At 41.5% G+C, this 14878-nt stretch overlaps 1 protein-coding gene across 1 annotated transcript in view; it reads left to right on the top strand.

Annotated features, from left to right (window-relative positions):
* LOC108788964 (tetraspanin-15-like) overlaps window positions 1–11759 on the top strand; it is an 89810-nt gene extending 78051 nt beyond the window's left edge. The window contains exons 4-6 of the mRNA XM_018558873.1: window positions 2739–2834; window positions 10829–10945; window positions 11616–11759. Of these exons, the coding sequence (XP_018414375.1) occupies window positions 2739–2834; window positions 10829–10945; window positions 11616–11759 (357 nt within the window). The remainder of the gene's footprint in view (window positions 1–2738; window positions 2835–10828; window positions 10946–11615) is intronic.
* Window positions 11760–14878: the final 3119 nt, after the last annotated feature.

The following is a 14878-nucleotide window of genomic DNA, read 5'->3' as shown; positions in this document are numbered from 1 at the left end:
TTAATTGCCTCTCACTTACTCAGTTAACAGATTGTTAAGGACCTAGCAATGCCCGGGCTCCGTTTTTCTCTCATATATAGAACATTGTATTGAGCGAATACATGTAGGTCAGCGTGCTGTTCATGGGCTCGGTGAACAAAATGCAATTAGCTCTTTAGCTGGCGCTTAACACTACATCACCATTACACAATAAAGAAATCAATAGTGCAAATCAACAGGCTTACGCTATACTAAAGGATTATGCATGTTATTGATCGGGAATGTAATGTTACATACTGATATTGTGTCTGTTTTCAATGTACAAAGGGGACAGTCCTTGTTGCAATTTTAAAGTTACTGTCCAGCCACTTTAGGTGCTTCCATGTGTCTGCATGTTGCTTCAACTTTTCACTAAGATGTCCCAGGTCTATGGAAGACCAGGGCGCTGTAGTCTGCAGAAATTCAGGCTGATTTACACAAAGATTTAAGAATGTTCACACTATAAATTCTGTGAATGTTTCCTTCAATTATCCATACATGTGCACATAAAGTTAGTTAACAGGGATTTTTACATGATTGGATAATTGAAGTGAATATTCACACAGTTTAAGGAATAAACAATCTCAAATAATTTAGTAAATCAGCCTCATTGACTTCAACTAGGATAATGGTGCTTTGGCCCATGCCTCTCTATAGGTCAATCACTAAATCACTGACCAATGATGAGTTGTGTACATAACAGGCAGAATTTCTTGCACTCTTCCTGCATATGTGTTTTGCCATATGTGGTAAAGCAAATTTAAAGTGACACTAAACTCGGGAGGTAAAATATAAAAATACATTCAAATACCTTAACTTTTAACAAAATTGTGTCTTATTTGTGTATCACTCGGCTGTAGATCCTCAAATCATCACCGAATTGGCGCTGACATTGTCCTTCCTTCTGGTTGCTACTTTTGTTCCCCATGGTCCCTGTGTGTGTTGTAAAGTAGCCACCGCTTCAAGACTACAATCTCAATACAAATTAGTAAACTAAACGTGAGATTGTAGTCCATCAAAGAAGTTTGGAACACACACAGGGATCATGGTGAACAAAAGTAGCCACCCTCCAGAAGGAAGGACAGTATCAGCACCAATTCAGAGATGATTTGAGGATCTACAGCCGAGTGATACAGAAATAAGATACATTTCTGTTAATAGTGAAGGTACTTGAATGCATTTTTAAGATTTAACTCCTGAGTTTAGTGTCACTTTAATTGCACCCCAATGCACATATATGTGCTGCAACATACCTATGTTATAACACACTGCAGCGCAGAAGCATATGATCTATCAGATACCCTATGATGAAAAAAATTGTGTAGGACCTTTTTTTTTATGTGTTGAGGTGTATTAACAGCCCATTTATTTTGAAAGAGCTTCCTAATGCAACACACCATGACTCCAGTACATTGGCTTTTAAATTTTTTTATCTATAACATTTTCTATATTTTCCATTATATGTTTGTCTTTTTCTTCTTTATTTGCTTGCGAAGAGAAACGGGGTGGCAGAGGCGGAATGGGGCGGGGCAGAGTCGGAAAAGAGCGTGGCTGAACCGGAACGGGGCGTGGCTGAGGCGGAACGGAGAGTGGCTGAGGTGGAACAGGGTGTGGCTGAGGGGACTCAAGGAGGCAGAGAAGACCCCTCAGAGGAGGCAGAGAAGTTGCTCATTATCGATTATAATCGGTTTAATCGATTAGTTGTTGCAGCCCTAGCACAGACATTCTCATGCCGGAGTATCCCTAGTCTTGTGCATCTGCTGTACTCAATCGGCTTCACTGCCTCCCAGCTCCTGGCAGTGCTATACATTATCAAATGATGGAAGCCTGTCATTTAAATACATGTTAAACAACTACAGGACTCTGTTATCTGACACCATTATACACACTCAGAAGGTAGGAAACTTCAGGGGACCCTTGACCACCTGAAGAAAACTGTTCAGGCAAAGTAAATAAAGCGTAGATACATCTTTTATAAGTATGCCTACAAAATGAACATAATTTAAAGCTGAACTGCCGGTACATGAAAAGAAAATACTAAGTATTGTAATTATTCAATTATTTTAAAATAATCAAATGTATTTTTAAATGCAGCCAATGTAAGAACCTCATAAGACTTGCTTTTAGGGTATTGTAATCCCTTGCTTGGAGAGAGAGGAGTAGCATTAGTTGCCAGTCAGGTGTGCCATAGTGCTTCTGTGATGACAACGAACATGCTGACAGGTAAAGAAAGCAGAGCGAGCAGATGGTTGACCTCATCAGACAGCTGCTGCTCTTTCATTGTCCAATTAAAAGCTGGGGGCTATGCAGGTAACCTGGTTGTTTGCCTAAATGCAATAAAGTCAAGTCGCCAAAATATGTCTGCTTTCTGGCAGGGCTGTGTATATGTCAGGATTGGTTGTACAAAAACACGAATCCTTTGGAAGGCACAATGACTCCCATATAACCCAAAATGATGAAAAGCTCCTCAGCAACACCACAGAAAAAGTATTGAGGCTTTTCTTGATACGAACAGCTTCCATATATGTATTTCAAATGTGTATTTAACCATTGATCCTTGCAGAAAACAGCCCTGACTGATACTTTAAAAAATGTACAGAGCAAAAAGTATATTCCATTATATTTGTATTTCCCAGTCTTTAGAATAATTGTTATTGATTATGTGTATTACATTTACATTTTACAATTTACTTTAGTTTTTTTTTTTTTACTTTTTGCAGATGCAGAAATTTGCACATGCCAACATCCTTGTGGGGATGAAGCATTACTATGATGACTTGGATTTCAAGAACATAATGGATTTTGTGCAAGAAAAGGTTGGTGCATATTGGCAGACAAGGTCTGAAAAGTCATGATCCACTATTGTGTATTTTGTAAACTAATTAAAAGAGAGTTAGGGACGTTAATTAAAGTGACACTAAACTCAGGAGCTAAACCTTACAAATGTATTCAAGTATCTTAAAGTATAATTAAAGTCTCTTATTTTTTTGGCATATATCTACTGTTAGAAAGCAGCATATATATGCCCCATGAGTAAAAAAAAAAAATTTGTGAAATACCTAACTACTTACCTGTTCCGCTCGCTTCCCGATGAAACACTCCCGCCTCCCGAACGGCTATGAAGAAAAAGTGTGCTGGCGCATGTGCAGTAGAAGGGAAGGGAGAAAACAGACACTGAAGCTCAATGGACGCAGCCAGAGCGCGCCCATTGGACAGGCACCGTGGGACCCAAGGACTCTGCGGTGGATCAGAGACGGGCACCAACGCTGGATTGACTGTCGGAAATGAGTAGAAGGAAGAAGATGATTGTAGCAAGAAGCATCAAATAAGGTAAATGTTTACAGCAGAAAAAGGGGAGGGGGGAATGTTACCTTTAATGTCACTTTAACTATTAATAAAAATGTATCTTATTTGTGTATCACCAAATCATCTCTGAATTGGTGCTGAAACTGAACTTCCATTCTTACAAGCCTGCTCGTGTGATAGACTTCAGGGCCGGTGCACACCTTGGCGACACCTCACCAGGTGCCAGATCGTGCACGATTCCGCATGGATTGCCGCGCGGTCAGGAGTCGCCTAGGTGTAAACTGATCACGCTGTGGATGCCATTATTCTCTAATAGCACCGCAGTCGTGCCGGTCGAATCGCGCGGTTTCCCTCCGCAATTCCGTCCGGGCTTCTGAACACAATCGAGGCTAAAACAGCTGCACGTCGTGTATCGCAAAAAAGGTAAATGTACCTTTTTTCTGCGATTGCCGCACGGATATCACCCCATTGAAATCAATGAAGCTGCGCGGCAATTGCTGCCTCCATTGTGCAGGACCATGCGATCCCAGGTCGAGGAGGTCTGCACTGAGCCTCAAGCTCATGTTTAGTTTACTCATTTTTATTGAGATTGTAATCTATTATTTTAGTTCTCCAAGTGATGGGAAACCCAAAATTATAGAGCTGTCCCCAGAACAAGAGGAAATTTTCCAAAGGGGACACCTTTTTGTGGGTCAACTGTCTAAGAGGGGAATTCCCCCTGCTTTGGAAGGCTTTCTCTAAGTTCCTGTTACGTTTCTTGGACAGGAGGTGAAGGGAAATGTTTCCAGTGGAACACAGACAGCAACTGAAATAAAAATGTATAAATGGACCAAACAAATTATCATAAATCTCAGAACTGCTGTCTTACAACACAACTGATAAATGTTACTTGCTAGTATTATGATAATGCAGTGCTGCAATTATTCACAGTCAACAAGAAGCTGTGGTGGCCTATGATGCAAGTAATACAACAACTACAAATTTACAAAATCTTCATCTAGCTATAGGACAGCAACAACCATGCTTGGTTACACAGTGATGAAATTGTGACCTCACCGTTATACTTATTGGTGAAGCTTATGTCAAGGTTAAATAAAAAGAAACATATTTTGTACATCTCTGCAATACATGCACATTTCCCCATATGTTGTTATTATTATGCAGGATTTATATAGCGCCAACAGTTTGTTCAGCGCTTTACAATATTAGGAAGACAGTACTGTCAAGACAAGATGCTTAGGAGGGCCCTGCCTGTGAGAGTTTACACTCTAAAAGGGAAAGGCCAAGTGATACAAGAGGTAGTAACTGTGTGGGGATGAATTAATTGAGAAAGTAATAGTTCAGTGGTTAGGTTGAGGCGGGATAGGCTGGATAGGCTTCCCTGAAGAGATGAGTCTTCAGGGGTTCCCTAAGGCAGAGTAGGAGACAGCTGGTCAGATTAGGATAGGAAGCTCCAGAGTATGAGAGGCAAGTGTGGGAGGAGTTGACGAGGGAGCTAGAGAGCAGGAGATCTTGGGAGGAGCAGAGAGGATGGTTAGGGCATTAATTTGAGATGAGGTTGGAGATATAGCCGGGGGGCAGAGTATCCTTTTAAACACGCTGCAAGTACAGGAAAATAACTGTTGATCTGCAAGAAATATAATGTTCTTCTTTCTTCCTGTTTGACATGATGTGTATTTTCAGCTCTGATTTTTTTAGAACATGTTCTCAGCCCTGCCTACTTCATTTCTGATGCATTAAAAAAGATCAGACCTCTCTTTATCTCTATAACCCCTCCTTGTGCACAGTCAGAGAGCACAGGAAGTTATTAACTTATAAGGTTTCTTGCTAAATCAGCAGCTGCTGTATACACTTGTCAAACAGATATAGCAAAACTCCTTCAATGGTATATTTAGCACACCAAAGAGGAGCAAATAAGAGAAGTTCATTCTGAGGGTTACATACACTTTATGTACACTGTATACACAGTAGGTTGGAGGGTCACGTGTTTCATGCACATGGAAGGTCGAGGTAGGTGCTTAGGCAGAAGTAGTAACTCCAGGCTTGTTTAGTGGTTGGGGGGGAGCTGTGACCCCATGAAGAATAACTGCAAGCACAACAGCAAGATTGGGGACACCTAAAAAAGTTAGAAGTGGTTGCATAGAAAAAAGTGTGTATTGCTGTGAACAGTAAACAACGCAATGGTGCAATTTTGTATTTTCTGTACGAGCAAGAAAAAAAAATCATGTAAATATTACGCAGAGCGAATTTAATGGATGCAAATGCAGCTTCTTGTACTGTGTAACTTAGCTATAGCCAAGGGCCTGTTCAACAAATACGTATGGCCTTTGCACAACTTTCTGAAACATTCATTTACCAATAAAGCCGGCTCTAAAATGTAATTTTCCTTATAATGCATTCCCAGCATGGAGCTGAACCCAAGAAATCCATTCAATGTGTCACAGTGTTCTGGCTCTCAGATTAATACTGCCTGCTATGGTATTTCTTATGCCTTATTCAAATACTTGTGTAGGTGATCCATCTGGGCAAGCTGGTTCATTTATTTCAGACATATTTGGCATTCCATAATTATTCTGAGATCTGCGGTAAAAATAGTAACCACGTGATGGACTGGAAAGGTCAAGTGTATATTATAAAGCAATGGCGGGTCAATTCATATGGGTTGGGTGTTTTTTGTGCAGTATTAGACTTGAAATAAATGGCACGTCTTCCAGAGAATATAGCCAGTCACACAGTCATCAGTCACTTTTCTGTTGTCAGGATCTTGCTGGAGTGAAGCAGAGATGGGGCCATCCTCTAATGAGTCATTCAGAACTTCTCCCTTATGTTCCCACAGATCACTTCACTCTAAAATCGATAGAGTGAAGTGATCGGTGTGCCACACGGATCACTTCACTCTATTGATTTTATGTCCAGCTTCAGATTCTTGTGGCAAGAATCAGCGGATTTCTGTGACAGGAATCACAAATCAATGGCAGGCTGACAGGAGCCGTGTCTGTCCACTGCTATCAGCATGTATCCACACATCCGGGAGTTACCTGCGGCTCGGGACAGATGCCGCCAAGATCACTTGTAATAAGCCTGCAGGTAAAGAGATGGGTTTCTAATGGCATTTAAAAGACAGTCTGGGTACTGTAAGTCCCGGATCGCATGTAAACAGTGGGATTTGCATATGTTCCTATACAGTCACGGCATCAGCCAGCCTCTCATCGATTTGTATAGGCTGGCTATATACTGCTGTATGGTGCACCTGTCACTCCTGGCCAGAGAAATACTCTGAGATGTACACTGAGGGTGCTCTTCCGGTCATGTACAAAAGACCTGAGTATTGTACAATCTGCATGTTCAAGCATATACAGTATATAGCAGTAAAGAATACAGATATAAGTTATTGAACAGTATGTATATTGTTCATGGGTGCCTATATCCTACTGGTAATACAATATACTTCAGATAAGTCACCTATAAGAAGCTTTTGCTCGGGAACAGTGAGTCACATTTCCTCTTATGCCACACTGTCCATTTTCTATTATGGGTTATATAAAAAAAAAACAACAATCTATAGCTTTTAAGCATGACTGAAAATGTTAACAAAGGAGCTTTGAGCACAATGGCCTCTAGAATCCTTACACAATGCACTAGCGTTTCCTGTTCAATACAAAAATAAAATGTTTTCTCTATACTGATTGTTCCAGGGGGAAGCTGAAATCATCTCTTCTCCAACAGCTTTTAAATAGTCCATAAGTATAGGAAATATTGACACAAGTCATAAGTTAAGCAATCACGAAGGCTTACACTACAAGCTGCATTGTACAGAGAATCTATTAAAAACCAACTAGAGTGGAAATTATTGTATTCTGGTAATCGTATGTGGTTAATACCTGTGATGATAGTATTCAGTATATGAATTCCTTTTTTATTAGACATGCCTATATTTATATTGACTACACATTTACATGTATGCCGAGCTATCCAGCAAAACTGACAGTTACAGGGGTTGGGGCAAACCATCTAGCCTTACCAGTCACCTTTTTGTTCATATGGTTTAAACCTTTTCCCAAAAAAGGAAATTTCAGGAGCCAGGTTGGCAATGTTCCTTAAAGGAGAACTATGGGGTAAGTGTTTTTCCCCATGACACAAAATTCAAGCTGTTTATTGTAATGGAGCTTTTTGTTGTCAAAGTACAGTTATCCTTGAACTGGATCTGGTCTTTAAAATGCCATCAGAAACCCATCTCTTTAAGCTTTGCTGACATTTATATAGAGTTCAGCTATGAATACCATTTAATCTATAGGAAATTAAAGTAATCCAGCTGATGCAGTCATTTTCTACCTTCACTATCATTTATGTGATTACCTATTTGGTCCATTTACAGTGGATGATACCTCTGGCTCTGTCCTGCGTCATGCCTAGTTCACTGACATCACTGGTTGCCATGAGGTGAGTGGGACACGCTGGCTGGCAATCCGCTCAGCTCCTGGCAACTAGTGACGTCAGTGAGCTGGCCAAGACGCCTAACATAGTGTCACAGATTGCAAAGAGCTTTTGACAACCTGGGAGGATATGGGTGGAAAGGGTGTGCAGCATGTGCCTTCTGCCCCATCCACATGATCTAGCGATATGCCACCTGAGGCAATCCTCATTATAGGGAGAGCCTTGCCACTCATGACACTGCTCTCAGAGGAGTTGTAGTAAAATATAAAAATGTTCCTTTAAAAAAGGAATCGGATACGTTTTAGGACATATTTTAGGGGCTTCTTTTCAGTTAGAGCGGTTATAGTCTGGAACGCGCTGCCACAAGCAGTGGTATCAGCTGAGAGTATTGAATCATTCAAAAAGCATTTAGATACCTTCCTCAGAGACCATAAAATACAGGGGTACAGGTACTCTTAAAAACAAGATCACACGGGGACTCGTATACACACATGCACAATCACACACACACACATGATGACAACTAGGGCTGCAACAACTAATCGATTATAATCGATGATTGAAAAAGTTGTCAACTTTTTCAATCATCGATTAATCGGCTTCCAATTAGTTGGCCCTATTCACAGCTCCACACGCTGCACGCCGCACCTCCTCCCCACCTTACGATCGCCGCTGCCAGACCCGCCCGCATCCATAATCCACACGCCGCATCTCCTCCCCGCCTCACCTCCCGCCCACATCCATGAACGGCACAGGGACGCGGGGAGAAGAAGTAAGGAGGAGCAGGTGTGGGAGGATGACAGCCGCCGATAGACAGGCGCGATCTCAGAAGCAAGTTGCTGAAAGACTGCTCAGATAAGCCTGCACTTTCCCCCACATGGTGCTCTATAATGTATTGCTGGGATTTGTATTCCTGTATAGCTGATGGTACATTGTGCTGTGTATGTACCATCAGCTATAGAGGACTACAAATCCCAGCAATACATTATACACTGTATGTATAATGTATTGCTGGGATTTGTTGTATTTCTATATAGCTGGTGGTATTCTGCATTGTGCTGTATAGAGGACTACAAATCCCAGCAATAGTACATTATACAGCGCAATGCGGAATACCACCAGCTACAGAGGACTACAAAACCCAGCTATAGTACATTATACAGCGCAATGCAGAACACCGCCAGCTATAATGTACTATTGCTGGTATTTGTTGTATTCCTCTATAGCTGGTGGTATTCTGCATTGCGCCGTATAATGTACTATTGCTGGGTTTTGTAGTCCTCTATAGCCGGTGTCATTCTGCATTCATTGCTGTATAATTTTACACTTTTCATTTCACTTTATTGCACACCACACTTTTTTTTTTCTTTTTTATTTCCACCGCTCCAAGCTCACTCATGTGATGGACTGCAATCTCAATACAAACTAGTAGTCCCATCACTGAAGCCATTTAAAAAAAATGTATTTTATTTTATCCGATTAACCGATTAATCAAACTTAATAATCGGCCAACTAATCGATTTTGAAAATAATCGTTATCTGCAGCTCTAATGACAACAGTGATGTGTATTGAAATAGCCATTTGTTTCATCCATCAAATGGAGCTCAACTGGACGACAGGGACATGCTGTGATGAATGTTTAAAGTAATTGTAAAATCAATCACTAAATTCTCATATCAACTTTGGCATGTTAGTGTCATTTTCAATATTCTGAAATCTGCAGTTTCCACTAATATAATACTTGGTGATGCTGACATGAAGTTTTCATGTTTGGGCACTTCTTCTTATAGGGTCATGATACTCTGACCCCGTCTCCCAGTTGTGTGCCTACATTGTCATACTTTAACATGGACGTCTGATGGAGAATTGGTCACCCTTTTAAGTTCAATGTAACCATCAATGAAGCACATGTATGAAAAGCAGCAACACTGAATGTCAAAAAATGCTGAAAACCAATGTAAACGTGTATATTTTTTAAAGCAATGGTGATTGTTTTTGCTACATTGGGAATGTTTTACTGATGGCAAATAGACTGTTCACTTTGGAAGGGAACTTGCACATTGCAGGGAAAGTTTCCCCTTAGTTTGGCAAATTAGATGAATTGGTTATTCTTTGCACAGTGAAATTTCACCACATTCACCAAGCTAAGGGAAAACTTCCACTGCAAAGTGCAAATTCCCTTCCAAAGTGAACAGCATTTTTTTTTTTAGAAAATCAATCCCACAGTGGTTTAGAAAATTAATGTCAACTAGTCAGGATTTACAGTCAAACTCCTTCTGCACTTCGGCTCAGCCAAACAAGCAGAGTATGTTCGGGTGACCGACGGCAGACTTGAGCCGTAGTGAATAGCCGAACGCTGTTGCTCACTTCACTACGGCTCGGTTATTCACTTGGCTGCCTTCAGCAGCTTTGTGAATAACCCCGTTTGACTTTAATATCACTTTAAGTATTGGGAGATTTTTATTTCTCACTGGGGAGACAAGTAAAGGAGACTCACTGCTACCTTTCTTTTCTTTTCTCTCTGATGCAATTGGCATTGGTCTGCATGACAGGTCCTTTCAATAGCGATAGAAGTTGGATGCAGTGGGTACCTCAGGTGCTGAGAAACCCCGGACCAATACAGGGCGTCAGAGCAGTGCCTGCTTTTATCAAGTTCTCTATGACCAGCCATAGTTATTGAAATATTTGCCGTAGGTTCAGGTGTACATGACGGAAATATCACTCTGATAACTTGTTCTACTATGCAGTATCCATGCAGATTATAAACAGTCTAGACCAGGGGTGGGCAACTCCGGCCCTCCAGCTGTTGTGGAACTACAAGTCCCTTGAGACATTGCAAGACTGACAGTTACAGGCATGACTCCCAGAGGCAAAGGCCTGTTGGGATTTGTAGTAAAAGCACAGCTGGAGGGCTGTAGTTGCCCACCCCTGGTCTTGGGGAGCACTTTTCAGCCAAAAAAATGGGCTGAAAATCTCGGCTTATACTCGAGTATATACAGTATATTTGTTGCCTGAGAAAGTCATCATTTATATGGTCTCACAGAAATTGTGCTCTATATGTTTGTACAGTTTTCCTGCTGTGGAGGAGATGAGTTTAGAGACTGGGAGGTGAATCCATATCACTCATGTAACGGCACCGGACCTCTGTCGTGTGGAGTTCCATACACATGCTGCATAACTGGAAAGGTGAGCTAAGAGATTGTATAATTTCACTGCATGTTTGAGGGCCTGTTCATGCTGGAAGCGCAGCCACAATGAATGGACATGACAATTTGCCTTGTTTTAAATGGGAACAGTTTACGTCACCCCGTTGTGGTTTTGTGTGCTGACAAAAGTATAGCATGCTGCAACACGGTACAACCGCAACGCACCACGCTGTGCCAATAGAACTTCATGAAATGTTACTTGTGGCATTTTAATAAAGTTCTAAGAAAAAAAAAGTAAACAGTGTGATTCATCAGCACAGTGACTGTACATCGCATCATACTCAGAGCGCAACTTGCTTGTGTAAACGGGCCCTGAATTTAACTAAGCTGCTGTAATAAACCACAATGACGTGTTGTGTCTTCTGGAGTAAATGTTGCAAAAATGGGGGATTCCATTCTACCCTAAGGCCTCATTCACACTGCGTTAACTCGGGCCGTTCCCGGTAGGGACAGGTGCTGCGTGTGATTGCATGCAGCAGCCTGTTCAGGCCGTTCCTGGGAGGGACAGCTGGTGCGTGTAGCAGCCTGTTCTTCCCTATGGGAGGACGCAGCTGTATGCTGTCATACACACCCGAACTGCACATCCGTGCGGGTCTGGGTATCCGTGCTCAGACACAGACAAGATCCATCCTGTCTGCGTCCATGTACAGAGACCCGGACCCGCACGGCTGTGCAGTTCGGGTGTGCGTATGACAGCGTACGGCCCGGTCCTCCCAGGTGGTGCTACATGCACCACCTGTCCCTCCCGGGAACGGCCCGATATGGGCGTGCAGGAGTTAATGCAGTGTGAATGACGCCGAACAAAGCTGCTAGCTGAGAGATAATTGAAGGTTAGTTTACCAAAAATGATGTATTTTACCCTTTAACACAGAGTGTTACACCTAAGCTGCACAGCAGTGATGGTAATTTTTAGTCCTCTCCACCAAGGGCACGATTAGCATCGAGTTTACAAGAGCTACATGTGTTTGGATAGATTTCTTCCGACCATCCAGAAACCAATTGTCAGAATAATTGACTTTCATCCATATTTGGACTACTGTGTAGTATTAAACTCCCAAAGGTTTTTTTGGTAATGAATCCATATCAAATAAATACACATAGTGCAACAAAGTAATTATTTACATTTTTGCATGTGCACTTGCATTCCTTATGTTTCTGAACAGCTGGCTCCCGCTCTCTCAGCTCAGCTTCCCTGAACTTCCTGCCCAGTACAAGATCACAAGGGATAGAGCAGTCTCCAGCAGCTGGCCATCTACTAGCCTGGGGAAGGGGGGAAGAGGAGGGGGGGAGAAGGAAGTGTCTTGCATTGCTGTGCCTGTGTGTTTGTAGGGACACACACAGCTTATTAGCACACAAGGTGGTCTTCATAGGGACCCTGCAAGGGAAAGGAGCCACCCTACAACAGGATATCAGGACCAGTTCTCAGGGAACCAGCTGATTCTGCAGGAATCTAAAGCTTTTAAATATCAAGAAGCAGCGTCCATTGTAGGTGATTTCATCAGCATTTCAAATAGCTTAAAAACATGTTGCCTTTGATATGATTTTAATGACTTGCATAAGGACATGGTATCCATAGTAGAAAAACAGAAAATAATAGGGTTTCCGGAGAGGTGTAATTGTGTACTATGTGTACCCTAGGGGGTGAGGTGTAAACAGGGTGCTCATGGTGAGGCAACTCACGGCTTGTAAATTGAAAGGACATGGTATCAACGTTCCTTTGGGGCAGGTATTGATGGGATTAGTATTTTTATTCTCTGTAAAACACTACAGTACAAAAAAATGTCAGGACAATGTATAAAAAAAAAATGTCAGGACAATATCAAATATAAAAATGAATCAAATTTGATTTCCCGAAATACATTTTTAACTGCAAGTTTCCTGATGTTAACAGCATGCACCACTTTTTTTCCACCACACCACAATGCATAGTATTGTGGTATCACTCATTGCGCATTGTGGTTGGGAAGTGTGTTGAGGCGCCATTCTAATATATGGCAACGCCATGCACCTGCGGCACTGTAACGCACAGTAGGTGTGTTTCGCGATATAGCTTGTGTTAATCGCAGGGTAGTGTGTGATTAACTCGACACATAGGAGTCAGCAATAGGTATATCCTCTGTACTGCTTTATAGGGGTCACAGAGTACAAATAAACTCTTATTGACCTGGTTTCCACTTCAGTGTTCATATTCCATGGCTGAATGTACATCAATGTGATCAAGACACAAAACTGTGCAAGGTGTATGCTAACTTGTCCAATGGACCTGGTGAAATGGCCAAATGAGATTGCAGCTGTAATGAACATGGAGTAGGCAAAATTCTAGCTAAAAAAGTATTCATTTGTGTAAAATAGCAGTGCTGGTGGCCCTAGCTATTGCGTACACACCCTCGAAGTCTGTGCTTGCCACTTATTCGAATTCTTATCTAACTAAAGAGAAGTAAGTGAGCTCTATGTGATTCACCTCTGTTGTGTGTATCCAAACCCAGAGGCTGGAATACATCAGTCCCCCAGCCACGTTCATGTTTTATTAATCAGCAACTATATTATCAAATTATGAGAGCCGCAAATAGGGAACACCCACCCCCGTAAACACCAAGCTTTCATGAAAAAGGATTTATTACAGATTCATGTCTGAAACACAGATACCAACAAAAAAAAAAATCTCATCTCATTTCAATAATCACTGAAGTGTGACTCCAAAGGATCCAAGTCCTCTCTGCACAACTAATGAAAAAAATCTGTTTCATTTACATTCCCACATTTAATAAACTTGTGTGCTCAAGGTATAGAGTTGGACGGGAAACCAAAATAAATGAGGGCGGTAGACTTCAAACGGCGCATTCTTATCGTGATCTTGAAATAATGAGCGCTTTAAAAATGCATTAAAATGTCTCGGTCGGAAATTAACTGCTGGATGCTTTTAGGACATATAGAGATGTGTCTGTAAATAAGTCTCCATTTTCTTTTATTGCGCTTATAATGTTCAAATCTCAGAGTTTTATCATGAATTTGAAGTGACATCAACCCTTTCTTAATGTACTTGTTTAAAGCAGATTTGCTGTATGGTTTTTATTAAAATGAGAAAGCTAATCCCGCTTTATAGCCAATGTTATAATTGGCTGTGTTCACTTTACATGTAAATATATTTTATGTAGATTTTGAACAGAACATTGGAAGTGTAAAATGATTGGATATTAAGCTGTCATTCATGTAATGTGAACTTGAATGTGCATAAGCTTATGTCTAGAGAGGTCTCCAGACCTGTCTTTTCTTGCAGGCTCTTCTCTGAAAACTGCTACACCAATCACCTAGTTAGTGCTATAGTGTACAAGACAGCCATAAAAGAAAGGTGACAGTCTGCTTTAAATCCACTCCAAGATTAGGCACCCCCTAATGGTTCTACTGCATGCATGCATTGCTGCAACTTTAAAGGAATTTTTTTTTCTTAACCCTTGCAGTGGGGCTACCGACGGACTGCAAGGTTTAGGTGCTCATTTGTGTTTAGGTACTAAAATAACAAAGTTATACTCACCCGAAGATACAAGCCGGTCAGTTGTCACAGCACTCCCCCCAGCCTGTCTCCCCCTCCATGCAATATTGGAATCCCCATCGTCGTCCTCATGTCTATACAAAGTGTATAGACGTTAATGATTTACGGGACCTTACACTGCTGCAGAAGGAGGGAAAGACATTGGAAAGACCGGTCTAAGGAGAAGCTGGCTTGGAGCTTCAGGTGAGTATAACTTCTTTTTTTTTGTTAACCTAGACACAAACGAGCACTTAACCCTTGCAGTGCAAGGGGTAGCCCAGATTGCAAGGGGTAGCCCAGATGCAAGGGTTAATAAAAAAGAATCCTGGAGTTCTTCTTTAATCAGACTTCAAAACATTACTAATCTTCTGGTTCCCATGAGAT

The sequence above is a fragment of the Nanorana parkeri genome, unplaced genomic scaffold, assembly GCF_000935625.1.
Source record: "Nanorana parkeri isolate BGI_ZX_2015 unplaced genomic scaffold, ASM93562v1 scaffold365, whole genome shotgun sequence".
NCBI lineage: Eukaryota > Metazoa > Chordata > Amphibia > Anura > Dicroglossidae > Nanorana > Nanorana parkeri.
The sequence above is the reverse complement of the archived record's forward strand: the minus strand, read 5'-3'. Positions and strand labels throughout refer to the sequence as shown.